The following is a 26,805-nucleotide window of genomic DNA, read 5'->3' as shown; positions in this document are numbered from 1 at the left end:
AGTAAATTTGCAAAGAAGCATAGTTCTGATGGCTGTTGTCTTTTTATTAGCTGTTAAGTTCATTTAACAGAAAAGCAAATTCAGTCTAAGATCATTCATTAAGATAAGCATAATTAACAATAATCCATTAATCATTCTTTGAAGATGGTCCTATTTTACTTCTATTACCTTCCCCACAGCTGAGATTAATGAGTGAGTCTTGGAAAAGAGCATGTGTTTCAGTTCAATAAAACATTCAAATAATAAAACAGGTATTACTTTGTTCTGGGTTAATGACAGGTAGGCTAGACTTTGCAGTACAACTGTTCTAATCTCTTTTAATTTGGTTTAGAATGGCAAAAATTTTAACTGTTTCGACAACCCATTAAGTACTTTGCAAAATGACAAAACATTCTATGTGACTTAATTAACATCTACTCCAATTATACACAACACTTCATGCTCAAGATCTAGATTTATTTTAAAACATTTAGTCCAATTTATAGTAATGTGGGAAAAAAATCACATCTAATAAACCACAACTGTAGAAGAGACAAAACGATTGTGCTGTCACATTTCCACACAAATATAATTTGATATTTCATTAAAAGAAATCACAATCACATGTAAATAAAGTATTTATCCTCTCAGTAGTAGTAAGAACCTCTTTTGAGTATGTAGGGTCTTCTGGGTTTATTTTCATAGAGCTGCCGTTTCAGAATGTAAGGAATTTTTCTCTTTATCACTTCTTCCTTTTCATTTTTGTCATTTCCAGCATCAAGAATGTCTTCCTGAATCAACTGCAAGATAGACAGAATATGAATCAAACTTACATGCATAAAGTCTTCCATTTCAGTGTTTCATCTACCTTTTATCTCATTTGCATTCAGACAGTAAGACATATGTGGATGATGTGGTTCATAGCAATTAAGTGTTTTGCTTAAGGACAGGTAGATATCAGGTGGATCAGAGGATGAAAACATGATTTTTTGATTCTCTGTTCAGTGTTCTCCCTAGTTCATCAAGCTAGCTTTAAACTTTTTTTTTAATTTGTCAAGGCCATATTAATACCTCCAAATGAAAAAAAAAAATGCACTTAATGTTACTTTCAGTTTTTCTTCAATGTATGATAGATCAAAAGATGGAAATATATCATAAATCACAACAAATATAGAGATTTGAATTTAGTGAACCAAGTTTGGCCTCAAAGGTCAATAGAAATTTATATTCCATTGTTAATGATTTGAATTGAAAGCCATTCTAGAGATCCATTTCTCAGTCATAGAGAGAGGAATGCTTGTTCTGCCTACTTGCTCAGCTGTTTTAGAATTAACATGTGAAAGCTCTGTTTAAGTGTTAAAGATCTTTTGTTTGTGCTGCTTTAATTAATCATTAAAATCAAGTTCACATTCAAAAACTCAAGGGAGTTAATCTTCATGTAGAATCTTTGTAGAATCTCATTGAACATGCTATATTCTAAAATTAGTTCCAAACACCTTTTCAGATAGTACTGCTCTGATTCAAAATGTTCAACCAGCATAAAATATTTAGAAACTCTTCCCAGAGTTTTGCACATGATTTACAAAAAATTTTTAAACAAGTCAATGCTAATGCTCAAGATAAGAATTATATTCATATTTGTGATCGTCTAAACTTTGGGGTGACTATAACTAGTACTAATAGGAGACTGTTTTTAATCATAGTCTGTATGCCTTGAATCATATCACAAATACTTTATTTCAGCCCACAGCTATTCAATTTCAGAGAAGGAAAAACAGCTACTGTCAGACAATCTAGTTTCTTAATCTTTTGTTTCTCTGTGCACATAGTCTGTAATTACTTGTACCACACTCTGAATAATATTATCATTTCATTTAAATCACTCTATAACATTTCAAATAGCAAAAGTTTTCATCTTATGTGCACCTGATTTTTGTGTATTATAGTTTATTAAGGTTTTTTATTTTCTGAATAAACAGCACATAATTGACATTTCCCAATTTTCCATGTTTTACTGACATAATAGTTTAAAGAGAAAATCATTTAACTGGAATTGGAATTAGAGGATAAAGAGTCCAGCAAGAAAAATTAAAACCAGTTTTTTCATTTTATTTTAATCTGGAAAATTTTTTTTTTTGGTTTACAAGCTAGAATAAATTCTAGAAGTTCTGCACTGCATTTCTTCTTTTCTACAGGGTATCTCTGTGATAGTGTGATAGAGATGGTTATATTAGCAGGAAAGGCACCCTCAGATCCCCAATGTTGGTGTAAACCCTGAATATGAAACATGAAGTAAATTTCTCTTAGGGGTTAATCTGAAAAAAATGTTTCCGTTGTTGGGAAAATTATAAATTTTCTTAAAGCATTTTCATCTGCCTTTTCTCCTTCAAGTATTTTCAAACCAAAGGTGGTGAGTCACCAGTGTAGTATTTTTAAAAATTTTAATTTCATTTTTAAATTTTTAATTGGAGAATTGCTTTATGATTTTGTATTGGTTTCTGCCATACAACAATGCAAATCAGCCATGAGTATATACATACATCCCCTCCCTTTAGAACCTCCGTCCCACCCACCCCCATCCCACCCCTCTAGGTCATCACAGAGCACTGGCTGGGCTCCCCGTGTTATATAACAGTTTCCACTAGATATCTATTTTACACATGTGGTGTATAATATACATCCATTCCTTCGTTGTAGTTCTGTATAGTGAAATTTGGCTTTATTAGCCATAGTGAATCTAATTCAGCTTCTAAGGATGATTGAAATCCATAATCCACACATTCAATTAAAATAGAAAAAGAAGTATAAATGGAAATATACAAATATATATTCTTATCATTCCAGTTTTATTTACCTAATATTTTCAAATACAAATGAAATCTTTTGTGTTCTGTGTTTATTTATAAACAAACACACAGGACTGAGTGTTTCTAAGAAAACATTTTGAGTTTCCTAAATTTCTTCGGTATGCCACCACCACCAGCAGCACCAAAAGTTGCCTAAGCACGCCTTCCACAATAAAAGCATGTGGATCAAATCTGCCTTAAGATAGATCCCCCCTTAGAGACCAAAGAAAAGATATTTTGCTCAACTTCAAATATTTGCAAAACACTTTGAAGATCTGAAGGAATGTTAACCTCAACACATGGTTTATTCTTCCTTAATATTCGTAAGTCTTCCTGTTATGATAATTATCAGGATTAAAACAATCAGTATAAATGAGAGTTAACTAGTATAACCATAATCATATTCATATTTTGCTTTTGTTTTACCTCCCAATGTTGAAAGGCCCTGCTGTGACAGATTTTTCGGAGCTGGTGTATCGTCAACATTGCTTCCAAGCTAAAGCCATCTAAGGCAGCAGGAAATTTCCTTCTTGTAATAAGCTCCTCCTCATGAAACTCTCCTGTTTCCTCAGCTTGGCTGTTCAGGTTATTTATAAGACTGCAGACATTCAGCAGGCTCATTTTCCAAGAGGGAACACTTGCCTTACTGATCTGAAATGTAGAAAGAAATAGCTGTTGTAATTAACCTTGTGTTGTATGAGTTAGAAATAAATTTCTACTGTGCTAAGCCATTACCTTTTAGGACCTAACTGTTACTCTAACCTAACACTGTTATTAACTTAGTAACTTCATATCACAAAATTGAATAGCTCCAAATACTTCATATCCTCTATTTAACAAAGGCAATAAAGCTAACACACATAAACACACACATACACAAGCACAGAAAGAAAGAAAATAGAAATTACAGTAAGTAGAAATGCATAAATATATATGTATACATCACAGGTGAAAATATTAAAATACCACTCTCTTTTTATACTTCAGGTTAGTGTCTAATGGAACAGCAACTATGATGATACTAATAAATATGGCAATTATAGTATTGTGAGACCACAAATCTATTCCACACATTAATAGTTGTCATAGGTAGCATCAAAGCTGACTAATTTATTTATCTGAAAATTATAATATTTTCTAAAATAACTATCCTTTTCTAATAAGACCCTGTATGAAATCATTATTACCATAGTAAACAACCTTCTCATTTGCCAATTTTAGGAGAAATTAAATGTGAAATAACATAAGAATTAATAAACCTCAAAGGACACAGATGAAGGAAAGCATAATTTTTTTCTAAGGAATATAAAAAATTTTTGTAATGAACACAAAGCTGTGATAAGAAGACTCAAAAACATTAGTATTGATTCTATTGGTGCCAATTCTCTCTGAATTATTCTCCAAATGCAGTGCAATTGCAAATCAATGTACCAATCTGGAAAATATGGGGAAACTGGAAGAAGAGGGAGTGATGGAAATAATTATGAAGTTAATTTCGAAGTATGAATGTGTGAGAACCAAGAAAATTTAGGAAAAGAAAGGTCATGAGGGAGGACTTACTCTGCCAGATATCGAAAGATATCTTAAAGCTGTAGTAATCAAAGAGTAATCAAAAAAGTTGAGCACCGAAGAATTGATGCTTTTGAACTGTGGTGTTGGAGAAGACTCTTGAGAGTCCCTTGGACTGCGAGGAGATCCAACCAGTCAATCCTAAAGGAAATCAGTCCTGAATATTCATTGGAAGGACTGATGTTGAAACTGAAACTCTAATACTTTGGCTACTTGATGCGAAGAACTGACTCATTTGAAAAGACCCTGATGCTGGTAAAGATTGAAGGTGGGAGGAGAAGGGGACGACAGAGGATGAGATGGTTGGATGCATCATCGACTCAATGGACGTGAGTTTGAGTAAACTGGGAGTTGGTGATGGACAGGGAAGCCTGGTGTGCTGCAGTCCATGGGTTCACAAAGAGTCGGACACAACTGAGCGACTGAACTGAACTGGACTGAATTAAAGAGTAAATCAATAGAGCAAGAATAAATATTAAACTCAAAAGAGAATATAATGTCCAAAATTTGATCCAAGTCCATATGATTGAAAAGCATATAGCAAAGTCTGCATTTGAAGTCCTTGAGACAGTTGGCTCAGGGGAAATCTGGGTTTAGATCTAGTTATAACTTTTATTGATATATTATTGTCTAACAATATCCAGATGGATTAAATATGAGTAAAAATAAAAATATGTAAATATATAGAATTTATTTTATAAATTTGGAAAAATATTGTTAAGCAAATAGCCAAACCAGAACCCATAAAGAAAAAGATAATTTTACATACATAAGTTTGTAAATTATCTCTAGAAAACTAACAGCCTGAACTAAAATCAAAAGCAAGTTATAATGTAAAAGCTGTCACAAAACGCTGATATACTTAACACAGGAGGAGCTCTTCAAAAAGAAACTGGGGAATACTCCATAAAAAATATTAAACCTCAGGCAAATAATATGAGCAGACAGGCACAGAATCACTCATCAAAGAAGAAATATGTCATAGAAATATGTGGAATGACGTTCAGCTTGTCTACTAGCAAATCAAGGATCCTAAAAGTATAAGTACACTCGATGTACTTATGAGGATATGGAGAAACAATACTTTTTCTTGTAAATATTTGTTGGTTTGAGTAAACCTTGCAATAACTTCTTGAAAAGTGTTTTTAGCTATATGTATTAAAATTGTAAATGTGCGTACCCTTTGATTAAGATTTTATCCTAGGGACATGAAAACCTCTAACTACAAAGATATTCACTATAATGTTTTCAACCAGTTTGGAAATCCTTTCAACTGTGCCCATGGAACATGATTATTAGCCCGTTGCTTCAATTTTTCTGCCATGGGAAACTTAAGAGGCAACATACTTCATTCCATGGCAGCAACACCTTATGTCTTGACAATTAAGGCAATGCTAAAATTTTATATTCAGAAAGCTCTTTAGAGATCATCTGAATATTTTCCTTAAAACACTAGCTTTGTACTCACTGTTTTTAAAAAGGAGTTTTGCTGTCATGTAAATTGGAAAACTTGAGTTTAAAGGAAACTTAAAAGCTTCTTGAATTTAGTATCCCCAGAATTTTTTGCTTGCAAATATTCATTAAAACTTTTCAGTATGTGTATATGTTAGTCATTCAGTCATGTCTGACTGTTTGCAGCCCCATGGACTGCAGCCAGTCAGGCTCCTCTGTCCATGGACTTCTCCAGGCAAGAATACTGGAGTGGGTAGCCATTCCCTTCTCCAGGGGATCTTCCCTACGCAGGGATCGGACCCAGGTCTCCTGCATTGAAAGCACATTCTTTACCATCTGAACCCCCAGGGAAGCCAACTTTTCAATGGTGCCAACATAATATCCAATGCTCCTCAAACTAATTAGCCACAGAATGCTTTATTCATAAATTATTTGTCAGGACTTGTGTTGTCTGATTAATTTTTGGTTGAGAAAACAATAAAGCATCTTGCTCTCTTCTGCCAGTTAAAACAGTCACGATATCACTTAGCAGTACTATTTAATATCACCTTAGCCCCTGTCACACTCTGGAAGCACAGCAGAGAGAGCGCTTTGGACCATACAGTATCTAAATAGACACGCATTGATATTTGAGAACATTTCTTATGAGGTTTAAATAGTTTACTCAAGAAAATGACAAAGACTCTCTCTTTGATGAAATCTGAGTCAGGCTCCCCTGAACCCTCTTTCTGATGAGGTCCCGAACTTGGTCTTTGTCCTTCATCCAACTGAGTCCAATTTTAGCAAGAATCCTTCAGAGTCAAGTTCATAAAAATGCCTCACTGTTGGTATCTGATCATCCTAGAATTCTGCTGAGCAGTCTAGCAAGAATCCTCCTATATTTAGAGGTTCCTTTTAGTAATTTTCCATACACTGATCTCCCTCCCCCCACTCCAGCCCTGCTCCTTGGCTGTAAATCCACACTTGTCTTTGTTGTCTTTGGAGTTGAACTTGACCTTTCTACATATTGCAGATAGTTCTCTTTATTAATAAAACTATACCGAAGCACTAGGATTGGTAATGAAGAGAATTGTATTGTGAGAAAAAATCCTTTATCTTCCACTTCTCTTCAAACTTTGCCATTTCTCTTGACTTTCTGTTGCTACATTTTAGTGTCTAAACAGTTTTACTTTAAAATTGAAACTGCTCACATATTTTACCTTTAGAGTGGAAGGAAGAAAGCTGGAGTTTTTGGAAGCTTTTAATAATGGAATTATTAATATTATTACTAATTAATAAATAGTATTAATAATACTGTCCTTTTAAAAATTGAAATACAGTAATTAGCTTAAAATGGTCAAAGGTTAGAGTTTTTATTTGCATAGAATACCTACACCAAACATGAATTGAATCAGAGAGAAGTAAGTGGTAGTAGTTTTGTACAAAGCAAGAAATGAGCTTTTTGTTCCCATTTTAGCACCAAAACTGGGATAATTATGCTTCTGAGTGCTTCCTCATAGTAGTCTGTATTTTACTTATTTCAAAGAGGCAATGGGATTCAAATTTTCTTTCATGATCTGTTTTAGAGATATATTCAATAACTGAATAAAAGAGAAATATATAATTGTGTCTACACTTTTGCTATGTATTTTTCTGAAGAATAAAACTAAACCACACCATATACTGGTTGCTTTTCCCTTGCAGTATCTTCATCAGGGAAGGAATCATAAACACTCCCACATTTTTGCAAAGTAGCTAGCACTCCCCAAACCATAACACATTTTGGAGATTACTTAGGACCTTTATTTATCAATTTAAACTTGAAATCATAAAGGTAAAATCCCTACCAAGACACTAAGGCATACTAATCTGCTTCATTATTCAAATAAGACTATTGACTTCTCTTCTATTTATGAGTTGAAGTGATTGTAGTCATGGATATTCTGATTGAATATTAAACAAAGGGTCCATTTTCTTAAAGTTAAATATACTTGGTCACTGAGTTTTAATGACTAAATAAAATTTGATCATTTGTGATAGGAAGTCTAACAAGTTATGGTAGAATTTGGTTTCAATGTGTTCAACTTTTATAGATCTGGGCAATTGTGGAAATACCCAAATGTCTTTTAAGGACCATAGTAGAAAATATGTCTGTTAGCTTTCAGATAATAATGCCTCACACTCTTAAACACACACACAAATGGGTATTTCCCCTTCACATCCACTATTGAACATAATTCTACTTATATGCTAGCGGTATTGCCCTGGATATCTGCCCAGTATATCTTTCATCATCTAATTAGGGAAGACCTGAGGTGGCAGGAGGAATTCTGAACACCTACTTTCTTATCACAGCATCTGTGGAATCTGGAGTCCTCAACTTGGGGACCCGTGTTACCACAGTGATTACACAGGGTGACTGCCTCACTTCAAAATATGTTTTTGATTTTTTGTTTTGTTTTGTTGAGAAACATCCTTTGGTTGGGAACCCTGTTCTCTAACCCTACATTTAGATATATTCTGATTATTTCATTCTGGGTAAATCAAAATTGTATAGTAGCGTGGTACCTGGGTATATTCTAATTGAGTTTTATTCTTAGGTATAGGCTGGAGTCTAAAAACCTTGCTTTCAAGATCCCAAGAGAGGAATAATAAGGTCCAGTACAAAGTTTTATCTGATTCAATACAAACAATAAGCAGGTTCCAATAACATTTCTGTTATGGGGAGAATTTAAATCCAGAGGAGGACTTCATGTAAATGTCCCACTCCAGGATTCTTGCCCGGGAAACCTCATGGACAGAAGAGCCTACAGGCCACAGCCTATGGGTTGCAAAAGAATTGGACATGACTTAGCAACTAATCAACAACGACCAGGAGATCATAAACTCCCACCCCAACATTTAAAAATGAGGACACAAAGGCAAGCACTGTTAACTAACCCCCTTGCTTAAGATCAAATTGTTCACAAGTCACACTTGCAGGCTTAGATCTCCAGGTTGCTGTTTGCTTATCTTTGCTCTTTACTTCCTGTCACATCTCTTTTACGGATTTCACGAACTTTCATTCTTAATTTAGGAACTCCATTTCACTCTCCCCAATATCAAAACAAAAGGCAAAAATGTCACTTAATTTTCATTTATGTGTTTAACTTGAAGTCTGTATCTTTCATCATATACAATGTGATTGAAATGGAGAAAGGATTTCCACATAAATAATATGTGACTACTTAATTAAATTTGCAATGTAGTGATTGATATCACCAAACTTCTGTCCCTGTCACATCGATACCTTTAAGTCCTTTGAACTTAAGGAAAAGTTTCCCTGAGAAGGAAATGCCTCCCAATGAGCTTTTCAGTCTCAATGGGAAGCTATTAATATAGGAAAAGGACACCATGTTTATAACAAGAGTTCATATGTTTTTCAGTCTTTGGTTTAGAAAGAAAGAAAAAGTTACCTTTGATGTATGCATATTGGTCAATAAATCTGTTTCTAACGCTTTCATCTCCTCTTCTGAATCTGAGTAAAATCAAAACCACATGTTTACTATGTAACCACATATCATATAATATAACTTGGATACGTAAGATTAATCTCAAAAAACTTTGTTTTAGAAGTTTATTGTCTTTACTATGTATTTATTCTCCTTATATTAATATTTTTTTAAAAAGCAATACAGTTTTATTTTAGGCCAACAGAATAGAACAATAGAAGCACTTTTAAGAAAATAGGCACATGATTTTATGCCAAGAGAGCTCTCAATGATTTGGAGTTGTTTAATCTCTAAATCTCAGGATAATAAAATGTGATTATACTACAAAGATGTCATCAAATATGCTGGTTAATTTTTATTGGCAGTAGTTTACATAGGTAGAGTATATATATATTGTTATTTTCAAAGCAACATAATGAAAAGGTAAGTACAAGACATTTTTTAAAAGACAAAACCAAAGGAAGTTACTTATTGATAATTTTGGAATAAGAAAGACACTGAGATTTGTTTTATTTGAGATGCTATTTTACAAAACACACTTTGAAAGATTTGTTTCTCTATATTAAACTGCTTAAACTCTACTCTACTTTTCTCTATATTAAACTACAAGGATTTAGAATTATGTATACTTGACAATTTTATCACAGGTTATTAAAAAATTATTTAAGCAAAAGTAGAGATGTCCACCAATACATGTACAAGAGTGTTGAAAATGGACTTCTGATATCTTTTAGAACATCCTTTCAGTTTCCACTAAGGAATATTTCACAGAGAAGAAAAATTTGGAAAATACATAAGGTAATAGAAATAAAGTTACAGGACACTATAATGAAAATCAGAGCAGGAATTTGAATTTAACATTTCAGTGTCATATTTATGACATTACAGTATAAAACAGGTTAAATGGTTTTTGCTACCCTTATCCCTTGTTTTTTTTTCACCTTGATGTGATCATTCAGTTATTTTTCAAACATTAGTTGGAGCATATTGCAATCATTATATTTCATATTGCTCTCTAAAATTTGAAATTTATTTTCAAGGTAAGCTATTGATAGATATTTAGCAATGTATGATTTCTTCTTAATTATCACATGCAAAATACTCTATAGGGAAATAATTTTTATCAATATAAGAATGATATTATTCTAGTTACATTATGTATTAACTTAAATGACATGCAAGAAAATAGTGAAGTTTGTAATATGTCTACTTGTCACAGAAAAAAGTTACTTAAAATATATTCTTAAAAGAGCTTGGCATTTTTTTGTGTTTTCCTAGAGATCATTTTCTACAAATAATGCTTTATTCAGTTGATTCATTAAACATCAATATTCATTTTAACTTAATCCACACACTATGAAGAAAATAATTTTTGATGGGGAGAAGCCACCATGTCTTAAGAGAATGAATGAAGATGAGATGAAACATTTCAAATAGAATCAGTTTGAATTATGAGTTTGCATTTTGACAGCACCACTTCTGTACTTTTCACTAGATCAGCTTGATTTAAGTTTTACATATTTTTTTCCCCCAGTGATTACATTGCAAACAGGAGCATGAAGTGTCTCATTGAAATCCCTTTTACTACCTAGCAAATTTTAAAAGGGAAAGGAAAATTTTCAGTTCTTGCGATCATAAAGACAGAGAAAGAAAATATCAGTTTCTACCACTAAAAAGCAAATCAGAATAAGGGAGAAACTCTTCTCCCCAGATACATTAGCATTAGGAACAATACATTGCAAAAACGGAAAAAGAAATCATTTCAGGGAGTTGTGAAATGCAGCTGAGCTTACCTGAGCACAGACTCCAGGAGCTGAAAGCCAGGAGTATCATGCACACCAGCTGGATTTTCATTCCTGCCATCATCTTGAGCCTTCTAGCAAGCCAAGTTCATAAACGTCAGGACAGGCTGAAGGGGGCTCTCTAGCACTTCCTCCTGCCTTCAGCTGACTTTGGAAGTACTGAACTATGAGAGATGCTGTGACCATTCCCTATATATATAAGCAGGAGATGATGTCATAAGTATAGAGAGATTATCTCTTCAGGATGTACCCTTCATCTCCACCCCACCCCACTTCCTCCTCCCCTTTTCCTTTGTCCCCTCACACCTCACCCCCACTTCTGAACCTCCAGGATCAGTGACATCTTCCCTAATTGCCACTGCTGCTCCAGATTAATGACGCACCGAAGGAGTCATTCAAAAGCAATTCCATATAGGGAATATTGGAAAAGAACTTCCAGTACTATTATTTCCCCCATTTCCTCTCATTCTCTGACTCTAAAAAGTTGTCATTCTGATTTTGTGAAGCATAAGATCTGTTATTTCTAATGTGAGCAAAATCTCCAGAATGAATGCCTAAAGTCAGTAATTCCTTAGGTTAGGAAGTTGTTAAAGAGTTAGGATTCTTTTGAACAAATGTTTTGTGGTTTCAGGACTAATATAGTTCTGCTGTATACTGTTGCCAATATGCTGGAAGAAGAAAGGAGGTCGAAGATAAGCAGAGGAGCAGTTATAATACTATGTTAAGCACGAGAATTTAGAGAAAGGAGAGAAAACCAATTTTAAGGGAGACTAGTAGCTCTAAGAGTATTATTTCCTAACAAATCGTAAAATCTATATAAGTAACTGGAAGGATGATTGAATTACATATGCTGACTTATGGTTGAATGTTTCAGAAAAATAGTGTCATGTTTACAAAATCCAACTATAAATCATTTATGTGTTAGCAGGCAGAAATATGTATTGCTGCATCACTGACTCCTGTTTCCTGATACTTTCCTCTCTTTCTGTCTGCATTGCTCTGCGCCTTTTACGTTCATTCTTGCTGCCACATCCCGTGCAGTCTGTAACCCTCTTCTCACTGGCTCTCACCATTGTATCAGATCTCTTCCCCCGTGGCAGTCACAAAAATGAGACTGCGCTTCTGGAAAGGAGACAATTCTAAATAACCACTGTCCACTGGTCTTGTTTCTAAGACAGCGTCTTCATATGAGTTACAGTGACACTCGTTCCCTCTTGGGGTTCTCAGTAGAAAATTGCTCAAAATGTTTTTTGGAGTGAAGTTTTCTTCTTTCATTAAGTATTTCAGGATATATGATATGATCTGAAAAGATGGTGCTGTTAGAAATGTGAATATTTGAGGTTAAAAGGTCTGAGACTTGCTCACTTCTGAAACCTATCAGATAGTAACAGTCGAGAAAAGAAGTCTTGATTAATACAGAGAGTTGATTTATTCCCTATAGTATATGTCTATGGGGTTGGCTACTCTATTTTACCCTACACGTAAGAAGAGGGACTAATTTCCATCTTTAAATAATAATTTAAAATAGTCATTCATGTAGTTTAATGTTTAGGAATTTAACAATGGCTGATATTTTTACTACTTTTAGTTTGTTTTACAGGCCTACATGCCACACAGCATTGAACATGACTCACTTTAGGAAAGTTTTGTGTATACAGTGTAATTAATTAGCAAAGAAATGTGAAATATGTACTCTAACGTTTGGCTTTCCCGCCACTAGGGGGCGCAATATAGGTCTGAAAAGCTTTCTTTTCACTTAACTGATCATATTAGAATTCTGAGCATTATGCTTACTTTCTTCTCACTGTTAGAGCATCTTTGTGACAGAATACTTTAAGGGCACTTCAATAAATATATCAAGAAATTGTATATTCTTTGCATCACATTTAAATTAGTCATTTTCTGAGCTTCTGACTTACAAATATAAAACCTAATCTTTTCAAATGTGTGATAGCAGCCAGATTGTAAAAAGTAAGTGTGATTCCTATTTATCTCAACTGATTTCTTTAATACATGAGGCTCAGGGAAATGTTGGCAAAATTTATCCCTAATTAGTTAGATGAAAAAGGAGGAGAACGGATAATGGGAATTCAATTTGTTTTAAATGTACCACTTTAATATTAGCTGTCAGTGTAGAAATTATTTTAAATATGATAAATCTAGAAGAATTGGGGGAAATGTGTAAACAAATGTCAAATGATTCAAACTCAAATAGATTATATACACTATTTTTCTTTGTGGGGAAAAGAAGGTGTGTGACTTTTATAGTAAAATTATGATGTAGATAAACATTATCTGATCTTGAAAACAGGTTTTATCTATTTATCTGAATGCATGCATACTTGAATGCTAAGTCACTTCAATCATGTCCAACTCTTTGCTACCCCATGGACTGTAGCCCACCAGGCTCCTCTGTCTATGGGATTCTCCAGGCAAGAATACTGAAGTGGAACGTCATTTCCATAGGTTTATCCATATAGGTTTAAGGGGCTTTCCAGGTGGCACTAGTGGTAAAAGAATCTGCCTGCCAATGCAAGAGATGTGGGTTCAATCCCTGGGTTCGGAAGATCCCTTGGAATAAGAAATGGCAACCCACTCCAGTATTCTTGCCTGGAAAATTCTATGGGCAGAGGAGCCTGGTGGATTATAGTCCATGGGGTCTCAAAGAGTCAGAAACGACTGAGCGACTAAGCACAGATGATAACATCTCTACTGTAGGTAGATTTCTGAGTTTCTCCTGTGACTTAATTCAGACCTGTATTAGTTGATTATTGATTTTTAAAAATCAACAGAAATGCCTGAAGGATTGGCAACTGCAAAGAGTGTTCTGTAAACATATTTAATCTGGAGATGGGAAAGCTCAGGAACTGTTTAATAAACAGTGTTTCTTCAGTTTCCGGTGATTTCTTCCTCTACCTTTGGAGGTCCAGTAACCCATTTACAAAGAGCTTCCTGGACTCTCGGACCTTTTTATACTTTAGTACCTAAAATTTACCCTGTAGTATTTCTACCATCTGGAATCTTCCTTCCTTCTTCTCTACGACCTCTCTGTCTCTCACTTTCCGACATTATCTTTCATTTTAAAAAGGCTGCATTTTATGACCTTATCAAAGTAAACTTTTCCAAGTTTGAATCCTGAAAGTCTCATCTGTTTCTACTCCTTCCAGTTTCTGCTAGCTGTTTGTGGTCAACTGCGAAGGGAAGCAGAATTTACACTCCCAAAATATGCCTCTTTGCTGTGTTGATTATCTTGAGCTGGTTATTTTTAAGACACAGCTGAGACAAGGGAAGCTCTGAAAACTGAGAAGTTACCCCGTTTTTAAGGGACCTTTACTTTAATAAGGAGAATCTCCATTTGTAAGGTTAATTTCCTCTCTAAACTATGCCTGGAAGGGAAGGATGACTGAACCTCTGAAAACCCTCCCCAGTGGAGAAGGCACCAATTGCATAACAATTATACCCTGGTTTACTGTGCTTTCCCTGATAATCTCCCATTAACAGGCCTTCCCCAAGCCCCTTCCCAACATCTCTCTTTTGCTTTCAGCTGAGGATGATATTTATTGTGGTGGCTTGGACCATTTTTGGGAGCAGCTCAGTTTTCCTGGGTATCTCCCATGTATAAGGAAGTGTGCCTGGTATTAAAATTTTGTTTGTTAATCAGTTACTGTGGTGCAGAGGGTGGGGATGGGGATCTCAATGAAAACCTGGAAGGGTAGAGGGAAAGAAAAATGTTTCCCTCCCCCACAACTGTAATAGGCCTTCACTGGTGGCTCAGATGGTAAAGAATCTGAGGAGATGCCAGGAGACCCGGGTTTGATCCCTGGATTGGGAAGATCCTCTGGAGAGGGGACCAAAAATCCTCTCCAGTATTCTTGCCTGGAGAATCCCATAGACAGAGGAGACTGGCGGGCTACAGTTCATGAGATCACAAGGAATCAGACTCAACTGAGCAAGTAAGCACACACACTCAACTGTAAACTTCTAGAAAAAATGGATGCTCACACATTATTATATGTTCCCTTCTTCCAAGGTTTACAAACTGTGAGTGCTCAATACGTAATCACTAAGTTGAATGGAAATACTGATTATTTTGAATTTCTAACTTGTTCTCCCATGTTTCCTTTTGTGACATTTCTTTCAGCTACATCTCTAATTTCAATGGCTGAGAGCTCTTGTTATCACTAATCTTAATATTTGATATGAGTCTTTAATAATGAGGTCAATCCTCTCAGACTTCACTCTAGTCATTATTGTCCTCCCTGACTGGGGAAGTCAACTTTAAAAGTATATTTAAGAAATACAACCTGGGATCATGTGCATTCACCAGTTGAGTGAATAAATTGCGGGTTTACTCCATTCCTCTAAGTGAGTCTCTGGTTTGAAACTGGAACTGTGATTCCTCTGAACAAACAATGATGCCAATCTCTTTGTAAACTCAATTGATTTTTCTGTTCCGTTAAGGTCCATTTTCTAAACAAACAGACAATTAAATGCATTCACAGACCCACACCCACATTTACTGTAGTACACACAAAGCAGGTATAATCCAGTCCTTGGAGAGTTAGGTAAATGTAAACCAAATGTTCAATTTTCCAACCTATGTGTAATCATGCTTTGCCCGTAATCCCTGTAAATTCCCAGCTTCTTTCCCCTTGGCTCTTCCTGTCTGTGCTCTTGCATCCGTAGAGGTAATTAACTTGGAAAACTTGACGATGGAGTTCTGCAGCCAAAGCATATTTTGCAACTTGAACTCCAATTATAACACAAGCTTTGCCTGGGATTCACATGTTAATGAGTTGCCATATTTGACTAAGGATTTTCCATATTGTAGTTTCTGCTGATCTCACATAATCTCATTTCTCATATCAGAGAAAACATTGATATGTCCACAAAAATCACTCCCCTCTATATGTGATGCTCCAGCAATTGTCCTTATAAGCCCTCTTTTTGAGTAAGATTGTTAGGTAGTTAGAATAGGAAACAGGAGTCCAGGCGGTGGCTAAAAGACAAGGAAGGGAAAAGCCCATGAAAATAGAACAAAGGAAGGTCCGAGGACCAGAGTGAGGACCTCAGGTAGAACAAACAGCACTCCTGGCTAGCCCAATTTACATAAGGCAGGCCCAGGGGAGAAAAAAACATATAAAAAGAGGAGCTGAAGGGCCGGGGGTCTCTCTCCCCCATGCACTGGCAGGCTCCCCCACTCTCTTCTCTTTGTGTCTTTGGGTCGGCATGCCCTCACACCTCAAGGATGGATTTTCCTGCTATTTTCTAAATAAAATTGAGCTGTAACACAGAGCTGTAGCCCTGATCTGTCTAAGAGCTATAGCACAGTCTTTTCGAGACCTGAGAGCTATAACATGGTCTGTCCAAGACCCGAGAGCTATGACATACTGAGGGCTTTAATGTCCATCACTCCAAATCTTTGTTGAGATGAGACAGAACAAGGAGAATGCTCTCGCCTGACAAGATCAAAATGAAAGAATTACAGGAAAAGCTCTTAACAATCTTCTTCTTCTTCTTGTTCTTTTTTTTTTTTTTTTTAGTTTTACAAATTAGAGTATAATTATTTTGAGTAAAAATGAGATGAATGAGTTTTATTTTAAAGAAAAGCATTTCTCTCTTTTTTTTTATTATAAAATCTAAGAAGATTTCTGTATCACCTGTAACACACAAAACTGAACAAAAGTACTTGAGTCCCCATTTAGCAGAAGCAGATTCAGTGACTTTTTTCTTCTTTATCTGAAGATGATATTAGACACTCAATTTGGGACATAATGGTCTATATTATTACTACTCCTTGGTCTTACTATTTTTTTCATCTTAGATTCTTTCCCTGCTGATCTTGTTAAATCTCATGGTTGTGAATCCTATCTATTCCCTAATATCCCCTCAATTTGCTTCTCCAACTTCTCAAATTGCATATCTAATCACATCTTCAGCAGTTCTACTTAAAGTATACTTGCTGTCCAAAAGACAACTTCTTTTTTTTTTTTTTTTTTTTTTTTGAGGTTAGGAGAGACTTTATTGAGAGCAATTATTACAGTGAATGGAGGAGTCTTGTAATAGGGAGAGTGCTCTGATCACAGGTCATGAGGTGTGCAAGTATCCCCTAAACTAGTCATTTTAATACAGTGTGAGAGGTACTGTAATAGTACACACATAAGAAAGAGGCCTAGGACACAGATGACAAGGGGGTTAATTCTGTTGCTAGAGAAAGGGACAGAGTGATAGGAACAAGGGAATTGTGTCTTGAAAAGCAAGAAGTCACCTTCAGAATTAATAGGGGTTTACATTTACTTGCATGCTTCCCAGGTGCCTCAGTAGTAAATAATCCGCCTGCCAGTGCAGGGATGCAAGACATGCCGGTTCGATCCCTGGGTCAGGAAGATCCCCTGGAGGAGGAAATGGCAACCCACTTCAGTATTCTTGCCTGGAAAACCCCATGGACAAAGAGGCCTGGTGCGCTACAGTCCGTGGGGGTCACAAAGAGTCAGGCAGGACTGAGTGAGCCGCAGCAGTACATTCACTCATTGAGGGCTTACCACAGCCCCGTTATGCTAAATTGCTTTCTGTGTGACCTCATTTAATCCTCACCAAACTGTCAGTGGGGTATCAATTCATTTCTGCTAGTGTAATTTTGACTAAAGTGTCTTCTGAATAAAGCACAAAGACCCTGAGGCAGGAGGATGACAGCTTTGGGAGCAGGCAGGGGAGCAGGAATGGGAAAACGCTGAAGCTGCAGAAGTTTCCTCCACAAGCCCTTCTTTCGCCAAGTCTCCCTGAGCTGTTGACTCCAAAGTTCATGAATTGTGTGTCTATTCGAGTGTCTTCTGTGTGCCAGGCATTGTGTTAGTTGCCAAGGCTACAACTGGTGGGCAAGACAGCATGGTTCCTATCACCCATCATAGGGTTTTTATTCTAGTAGGGGAGCTGAGGGCTTCTCAGATGGCACTAGTGGTGAAGAACTCACCTGCCATTGCAGGAGATCCAAGAGACTCGGGTTCAATCCCTGGGCCATGAAGATCCCCAGTAGGAGGGTAAGGCAACCCACTCCAGGATTCTTGCCTGGAGAACCCCAAGAACAGTGGAGCCTGGTGGGCTACAGCCCCTGGGGTTTCAAAGAGTCAGACATGACTGAAGTGACTTAGCATGCAGGGGAGATGAACAGGTGAGTTCCATTCCAGTGTGATGAAGAGAAATGAGGGGACACTGGGAGGACTCCTGGTCTTGCAGGATGAGGGAGGCTTCCTGGAGGACCTCGAAGTCAGGGTAGCTGAGCACCACCGGCGATGCACAGGTGCTGCCCTTGTGACCCTTCACAAAGGGCACTCCTGCCCTTGACCCTCCGCTGGCCCAAGAAGATAAGTCCCACTCCAGGACTCGGTGTCCAGTCAAGGGCCTTCAGACAGACTTGCTTCTGTTTCCAGGGTGTCAGGGTTTCCACCTGAGGCCATGGCATGCCCAAAATAAGACTTTTGAATCCTTCAAACACCTTTCTAAAAATATTCTCCTCCCTTAGTGTTCCCCATTTCAGCAACTAGAACCATCATTCACTGAATTGCACAGATCCAAAAACTGGAAGTCATTTACAATTTCCGTGCCCCCGTCACTTCCAAGTTATCAGATCTCCCTAGGGTGCAGGTCTGCCACACAAATGTATTCCAAGTCCCAGTCCTTCCCCTGACTCCATCATCACCATTCAGCTCCAAGCTACCATCTTCTTATCACCATTCAGGCCTGAGCCAGCCCTGCTCCTCTGGGCCGCAGTAAGAGTCACTTACATAGTCCACCTACCAACAGTCTTAATCCATTTCAATCTAGTCACCATCCAGAGAAGTTTTTTGTTGTTTTTTGCTGTTTTTGTTTTCTTTCTTTCTTAGGTAAATCTATTCTTGTTACTCTCTGTTTAAAACCCTCTAAAAGTTTCCTGCTGTATTTAGGAGGAACTTCTGACTGTGACCTTAATTATCCTGAATGGGCCTCTGATTCCCTCTCTGTCTGTATATTTCAAGCACAATGGGCTTCTGACTTTCCCCTAAAGAAGCCAACATTTTCCTTCAGAGATCTGCAATAAATGTTTAAATTAGATAGAAAGAAATTGAAAGTGTTAGTCACTCAGTCCTGTCTGAATTTTTGTGACCTTCATTCAGCAAATACTCATCTTGTGCACCCTCCTAGGGTGGGTAGAATATACTTCACACTCTTGACTATGACTTTGGCCATGAGGCTTGCTTTAGCCAAGGAGATATTAGTAGACAGGAGATATTAGTACACATAAGGAAAACAAAGACTTGATATCAGTGTGCATCTTGGGACTTGCCCTCTTGCTTCCCTGCCATTGCCACAAGAATTTTCCCTGGTTTGCCCCAAAATGAGAAGAAACATCAAGCAGAGTAGAACTAGTCAACTTGCAAAACTGCAACGGTGAAGCAGAGCTTCCTGAGCCTAAGGCAGGATCACACTGACTAACTCACAGCTATACACAGAGAATTAAATTATTTAAGTAACTGAGTTTTAGGGTAGCTTGTTATACAGCATTTTCATGGCAATGGTTGACTGAAGCAACTATTTTAAAATTTATCCCGCTGCTACTTGATTCAATCTCTATAGTCTTTATTTGACCACTTATTTTTGTCTTTTGTGCATAAAAGCAGGAATTTTTTTTTTTTTTGGTCTTATTTTTCATATTATTAGAACACGAAATAATGCTTTTCCATAGTAGGGACTCAGTAAATACTGCTAATTGGATGAATTAATGAACTAACAATATTCTTAGTACCCATCCCTGATGGTTTTAGGGTGGCTATTTCTCCTTCATCTCTCACAAAGACATTTTCACTCTGCAGTCTGTGTACAATGAAACCCAGGAAGCAAATTTCTTTTGGAGAGAATTTTAGTCAGGTGATATAAGAGCATGCTTCCCTTCAGGGGAGTCTTGAAGGTTATTTTTATTTTTATTTATTTTTTAAAAATTTAATTGGAGGCTAATTACTTTACAATATTGTCCTGGTTGTTGCCATACACTGACATGAATCCGCCACGGGTGTACATGTGTTTCCCATCCTGAACCCCCCTCCCACCTCCCTCCCATCCCATCCCTCTGGATCATCCCAGTGCACCAGCCCCAGCACCCTGTCTCATGCATTGAACCTGGACTGACGATCTATTTCACATATGATAATATACATGTTTCAATTCTATCCTCAGGTTATTTTTAATTGCAATTAATGTTTTGCAAGTTATCATTAAGGAAAAGTGGGAGCATGGTGGTCCTAAAGGCTCATGTTGCTGTTTCCAATTTGGTGAGTCAATTTGTACAGAAAGTATATAGAGGGACAAGTTGTTAGAGCCAGAGGTCTAGAGCCAACAATATAGCATTCTGCATCTAGAAACAGCCACTGTAACCAATACCACGGTCCTCAGAGTAATATAAAGATTAAACTTGAAATTCATTTATTGAAAACCTACACTATGATAGACACTATGTGATAATAATTTGATCTCATGTAACATAACATACTATGAAGCAGGGTTCATAGAATATTATCCCCATTGTGTTGGCTTAAAAAAACTAAGGCCACAGTGAGTTTAAATAAGGATAAGGAGACGTATTAAGTAGGACTTGGATAGGACTGAACAAGGCTTTCATTTCTAAAGCAACAAGTAATCTTTGTAATATTAATGCTGGATCCAAGTACAAGTCAAAGAAAATCTTGTATTAACACGCTATAGAAAATACTATGCCAAATAAAGGGCTGGCTAATACTTTTAACCTAAAAGTACATTTAGTAAAAGTCAGATTGGATTTTATTTTCAAATTGATTCCAATTCATCAGCTTAGCCTTGTTTTTCCCCCTTTCCAGATTTAGATGTTTTACACATATTAAACAAATGAATAAATAATCATAAAAATAATCTCAGAATCCTCTTCTTCCGAGTCTAGAAAAAGCCACCATAACCAATACTATAGACCTCAGAGTAATCTAAAGATTAAATTTGAAATTTATTTATTGAAAATCTACTCTGTGACAAGTACTATGCCAAATTAATTTGATTTCATGTAATATAGCCTACTATGAAGCAGGGTTCATTATTAGGGCTATGTTGCATCTCAGTGGCTCTACATGCATTGAATTGTTTCAACCGGGTAGCAAATTAGAAAGTATGGAAGAAGAATCAGGAAGTTAAGTGAGGTTACAGCTTGTGGCGAGGTGAAGTGAGTGATCTGTAAAGGAGACACTTCCCCCTTCGGACTCTGGGTGGAGGCACTTGTATGTATAGTACGAAAATACCACACAAGCACTCTGGGGAATCAGGTCATATTTTAGTGTCGTCTTAATTCATGAAGCCAAAGAATGTCACAACTGAAAAAAGGCTGTTATGAATAAGCAGTTTTATATTTAAATTTTAGAGAAGGGAATACAGATCTAGATATTCTAAATGAGTTAAAAAAATCTCCTCTGTTTTCCAACTCTTAATCACATTGGTCATGACTGCATAGAGTCTTAACTTCACTTCTTATCCCAGAGGAAGGCTATTCTTCAATATCAATCAAGTGATTTTGAGAAATTAATTTATCTTCTATGAGTCTCTCTGTTACAGTACAGCATCCCCACAACAAATTGGAAAGCATCCAGTGGGTATTAGTCACTGTAGAATGGGCTTTTATTTTGGACAGGTTTGGGTTTTTGTCTTGTTCTTTTATATAATATCTTGCTTTGGGCATTACCAGGTTTTGTTGCTATCTTTCAGTAAACACAAATCCTTTAGCTTTTAAGTCATAGATTCCTTACTCATATGATCTTTTGTCCCCCCATTCACAGTGTAAAATGACCTTTTCCCTATGTCTTCTCTGGCCCTGAATTCAGAAAAACATGGTCATAAATTAGGTGTGTGCATGCCTTCTCAGTCATGTCCCACTCTTTGCGACACTATGAACTATAGCCTGCCAAGCTCTTCAGTCCATGGGAATTTCCAGGCAAAAATACTGGAGTGGCTTGCCATTTCCTCCTCCAGGGGATCTTCCCAACTCAGGGATCAAACCTGAGACTCCTTTGTCTCCTTCATTGGCAGGTGGTTTCTTTACCACGGAGCCTCAAATGCCTTTAGGGTCAAGGAGGTGACATGTCCTATTTAAGTCCTGTTTAAGGGGACCATCTCTTTGATACCGGGGCTTCCCTGCTGGCTCAGATGGTAAAGAATCCACTTGCAATGCAGGACACTCAGGTTCAATCCCTGGGTCGAGAAGATCCCTTGAAGAAAGGAATGGAAGCCCACTCCAGTATTCTGGCCTGGAGAATCTCATGGATTAGCCTTGCAGGGTACAGTCCATGTGGTGACAAAGAGTCAGACACAACTGAACAACTAATATTCACTTTCTGCTTGACACTGAGCTTCAGATGATTTTTTTCCATATGGAAACATAAACCCCAAATGGCAAATTATCCATATTTTCAGTATTTTCCAAAATTTTAGATTCTTATGGAAATGTCACAATCTTTAAATGCAAATATTTTCTTCAATTTTCTCTTTTGCAATACCAAGCAAACTGAAATGTCTGTGTACTGAATTCAGCCTCAAGATCTACCATTCTGCCACTCCCTGGTTTTAGTCTTATTCCAATAACTTTCTCCCTGTAGCTTTAGACTTTAATTCTCTGAGCCTGTATCATCATCTGTAAACTAAAAATAATTGCGGTCTTCCCTGGTGATGCAGATGGTAAAGAATCTGCCTGCAATGTGGGAGATCTGGGTTCGATCCCTCGGTTGGTAAGATCCCCTGTAGAAGGGACTGGCAACCCACTTCAGTATTCTTGCCTGGAGAATCCCACGGACAGAGGAGCCTGGCAGGCTACAGTCCATGGGGTTGCAAAGTATCAGACATGACTGAAGTGATTTAGCATGTACACGTACACATTCCCAGTAAATTTCTCTGATGTCACAAATTATTTAAGGCATGGATAACCAACCATTTAAATGAACATAAATGCTAACCCCAACATTTCTCAATAATTGCCTTTCATCACATCATCTTAGGAAGTTGTCTACGAATCTGACAACATGATCACGATATCAGTTTGAGATGCTATCTCAGTATTTCACTATTTTAAAATGCATGTATGTGACCTGATTGAATTATCCTTTTTTTAGTAGTTGGTATCATTCAATAAATTTTATTAAATTGTCTAAGTTATCAAAGTTATTCATATACCATTTTTAATAATATTTCTTTACTATCTTTTTATCATCTGAGAGTTTCTACAGCAACATTCTCTTTTTCATTGCTCATATTGCTTGTGCTTCTCTTTTTTCATTTTTTCTTGATCAATTTTGTGATGGATTTTTTCGTTTTATTCATCTTTCAAAAAAACTACTTTTGTCTTTATTTTTTCCATCATTTGATCTTTATTTTATTGATTTTCACTCTTACCTTTATTCCTAGTTCCTTTTTCTTATTTTTGGCTTAAATTATTCTTCCTTCTCTTTTTAAGGTTAGGTTTAGAACATTAATTTCAAACCTTTTCTTCTTCTTCCCCAATATAAACATTTAAACATATATATCATTTTATCAGATCATGGTTTTAGCTGTTGCTCACTAATTCTGATTAAGGTGTATTTTTACTACCATTTATTTAAAAACATTTTCTAATTTACTCACAGGTTTTCTTTCTGATCCACAGAGTGCTGGATCCCACCCTGAAAAGTCCTTATTGTGTGGACCAGGTTGGAGTCACAGAATCAGCATTTCCAACAAATTCCCAAACCATGCTAAGGCTGCTCTCAGGGGTGGTTCTTATTCTCCAAGGATGGCCTTTCTGAAGACTCTTCTCTCTAGCAGTTTGGAAACCCAGTTTCTTCCGATACTGGGCTACTTCCAGCATCTCTCCTTGTCCGAGCAATTACTGTGTGCCTGTACGTGACGTCAAGTCTTGAGGGCTTTGCCCTGCATTTGTTTAGTGGGACATCCGGAGGGGCCCATGCGTGTTCCTGAGGCTCCCTCTCGGGGCCACTCCCTCATCTCTGCCAGCCTCTGCCACAGAATACAGCAGCTTCAGCAGCAACAAAATGGAACCCCGTTTTCTTTTTGACCAGCAGGTTTGCTCTCTTCTCTGGGAGCTCTTCATCCTTAGGCAGCAGTTTGAATGTGGCCAGGTAGAAAATCGAAGGGAATGTGGGACTCAATTCTGGAGTTATCCTTCTTTCATGAATTATGGTTAAATGCTGTGTTTTGTCCCAAAGCTTAAAAAGGTGTTTCATATATTTTATTCTATTCTGTTCATTTTTAATGGCAAGAAGATAAACCTGACATTCAGTATTCTGCTGTGGCCAGGACTGGCTGTCTATATAAATCATTATCGCAAACTCTTACCCTCAAAGGAATGAAAGATGTTCTCTCAAATAGCTCATTGCTTTTCTTTTCTTCTACTCCTCATTTTCCACTCTCCAATTCCTGCTCCAATTGTAAAAGAGATAGCAAAATACTCAATACTTGGAACTCAACTAAAAGGGACCCTCAATGCAGGAGAAATCATTCTCTAAAGGAACACTTCGACAGAACAAGGTAAATGGAAACAAACCACCTGATGCAAAAAAAGTTGTTTTTCAATTGTTGATTCATTTTAAAATAATTCATTCCATTTATATTTATTGAACAGTGACTTTTTGTCAAGCACTGGGTTAAAGATTGGGAATTAAACAATGAGAAAGAGAGACATAATTTTTTATTTCAATTTTAAGAGAGAAAGCCTGAAAGAAAAATCTCACAGTGGGAAAAAAAAAAAAAAAGAACATTTCAACTGCCTAGATACCAAGAGTTCTCTTTGGTTAGTATCTACGTTAGTGAATTCACCATGATTTAGGATCCAGAAAACTGACCATGTCTTAGTTTTAGATATAATCAAATCCTAGACAACTTAATTCATGATAACTGAACTCACTGGAGAGTTACCAGCAATTTACTCTGAAAGAGCAATTTCTTAATTTATACTGAGGTCTCTAACTACCCTCTAATTAGGTCTGCTGACACACCCTCAGACCAAAACATTCTTTCATTTTATAAAAGTCTATTATAGTCAAGAGTTGTTTTGTGAGAATGAAATCAACACAAAGATTGCTAAATGATAAGAATGGTTTCTGGCACCAGGCTCTGGTAATCTAATACTATGCTTGCAGAGTAATAATAGCTAATATTTATTCAGCTGTTATTTTCTCACAGTATTTTGAAGTGGTACATACAATTACAATCCCTGTTTTATAAACAGAAGTACTATCTCACAGAAAGATTGAGCACCCAGAAGGTGGTAGAGTTGGCATTCAACGTGCTATCTGGCTCAAGGGCCCAAGTTCTCCACTGCTTTGCTACAGAGCAATACAGAGTCATATGCAGCATAGTTCCAATGGGCTCATATTCCACATAGCTCCAATCTGCTAGAGCTGTCCAGAGCACTGCATTCATTAGCTGTGAACAACTCCAGGTATTTTCCTTAGCAATCCTTGATGTGTAGCTTAGCTTGAAGGACATCATTTCTGATATTATTCCATCAAACTGTATATAGATCTAACTTACTATTTTTAATAGAGTTGCCTAAAATTGGAGTATATTATTTATTTAAACACTTTCTTATTAAACTGTACTCAAAATGCTTCTTTCTGTGAGAGGCAGCCTATTGTAATTGGTAAGAGCATAGCTTTGCTTCTCTGTCCTGCTGTTTAGTAGCTTTGCGACCTCAAGGAAGTTATTTCACTTCTGCACATTCCAGTCTCCCTTATCTGTGACATAATTATATAAATGTTGAAGCTGAAACTCCAATACTTTGGCCACCTGATTCGAAGAGCTGACTCATTTGAAAAGACCATGATGCTGGGCAAGATTGAGGACAGGAGGAGAAGGGGACGACAGAGGATGAGATGGTTGGATGGCATCACCAACTCAATGGACATGAGTTTGGGTAAACTCCAGGAGTTGGTGATGGACAGGGTGGCCTGGCGTGCTGCAGTTCATGGAGTCTCAAAGAGTCAGACACGACTGAGCGACTGAACTGAACTGAACTGAATCATGTAAAAAAATGAGCTTACCTCATAAACTCAAAAGAATTAAGGAAAGTGCTAACATATAATGTGATCGTTACACAATTTGTTTTTCACTATTGCACACAACGATACAATTGTGCACCATTTGGACACTTACAAATACTCCTTTAGGTTAGATTTTTAGCTGTAGAACCACTGAATCAAAGACATGTATACTTTACATTTTTATAGAGTGTACACTGGAAAGTTATTCCCCAAACAGATCATTTTGATTAAATACCCACAAAAAGTGTATACCCTGGTAAATATTATTTTTTAAATGTGGCAAATGTAATGTTGAAACAGTTACTTGACTTTGTTGTTCTATTTAGCACTTCTGTGGTATCTAGTCAGTCTCATTATAATAGCTATTTAACCATATAATCTTGTGTAATATTGTGATTTATAATCAGAAACATTTATTTTATTTTCATCCCCATTTCTGGCACTGAGGTTGTAAAACCCTTGGAATTTACTAAGTGAGAATGGTAAAGATGTCTGTCTTTTTTATGTAAATGAGGTGAATTTTGGATGGGGGTCTGGTTGCCAGGACAACCAACCATCTGATTAGAGGGCTACACTTCTCAGTCCCCTGCCCCCCATCGACTCCAGGGAGGGG

The 26,805-nt window shown here is 36.7% G+C and overlaps 1 protein-coding gene across 1 annotated transcript; it reads right to left on the bottom strand.

Moving 5' to 3' along the window:
- Nucleotides 1-435: 435 nt before the first annotated feature.
- Nucleotides 436-11,310, bottom strand: NTS (neurotensin). Its single transcript, XM_061125443.1, has 4 exons — nucleotides 11,110-11,310; nucleotides 9,281-9,342; nucleotides 3,252-3,476; nucleotides 436-779 (listed from the first exon to the last, which is right to left on the bottom strand). Exons 1-4 carry the CDS (start codon nucleotides 11,180-11,182, stop codon nucleotides 627-629), a joined length of 513 nt encoding a protein of 170 aa, XP_060981426.1. The 5' UTR covers nucleotides 11,183-11,310; the 3' UTR covers nucleotides 436-626.
- Nucleotides 11,311-26,805: the final 15,495 nt, after the last annotated feature.

The sequence above is a fragment of the Dama dama genome, chromosome 3 (assembly GCF_033118175.1).
Source record: "Dama dama isolate Ldn47 chromosome 3, ASM3311817v1, whole genome shotgun sequence".
Taxonomy (NCBI): Eukaryota; Metazoa; Chordata; class Mammalia; order Artiodactyla; family Cervidae; genus Dama; species Dama dama.
This window is presented reverse-complemented; position numbering and strand designations above follow the sequence as displayed.

Bases quoted from the DNA above. Each gene is read 5' to 3' on its own strand.
- NTS (XM_061125443.1), bottom strand. From the start codon at position 11,182: ATGATGGCAGGAATGAAAATCCAGCTGGTGTGCATGATACTCCTGGCT. The intron at 9,343-11,109 runs GTAAGCTCAGCT...GATTTTACTCAG, and splicing joins CTCCTGGAGTCTGTGCTCAG to ATTCAGAAGAGGAGATGAAA. The intron at 780-3,251 runs GTAAAACAAAAG...TCTATCTTGCAG, and splicing joins GGGCCTTTCAACATTGGGAG to TTGATTCAGGAAGACATTCT.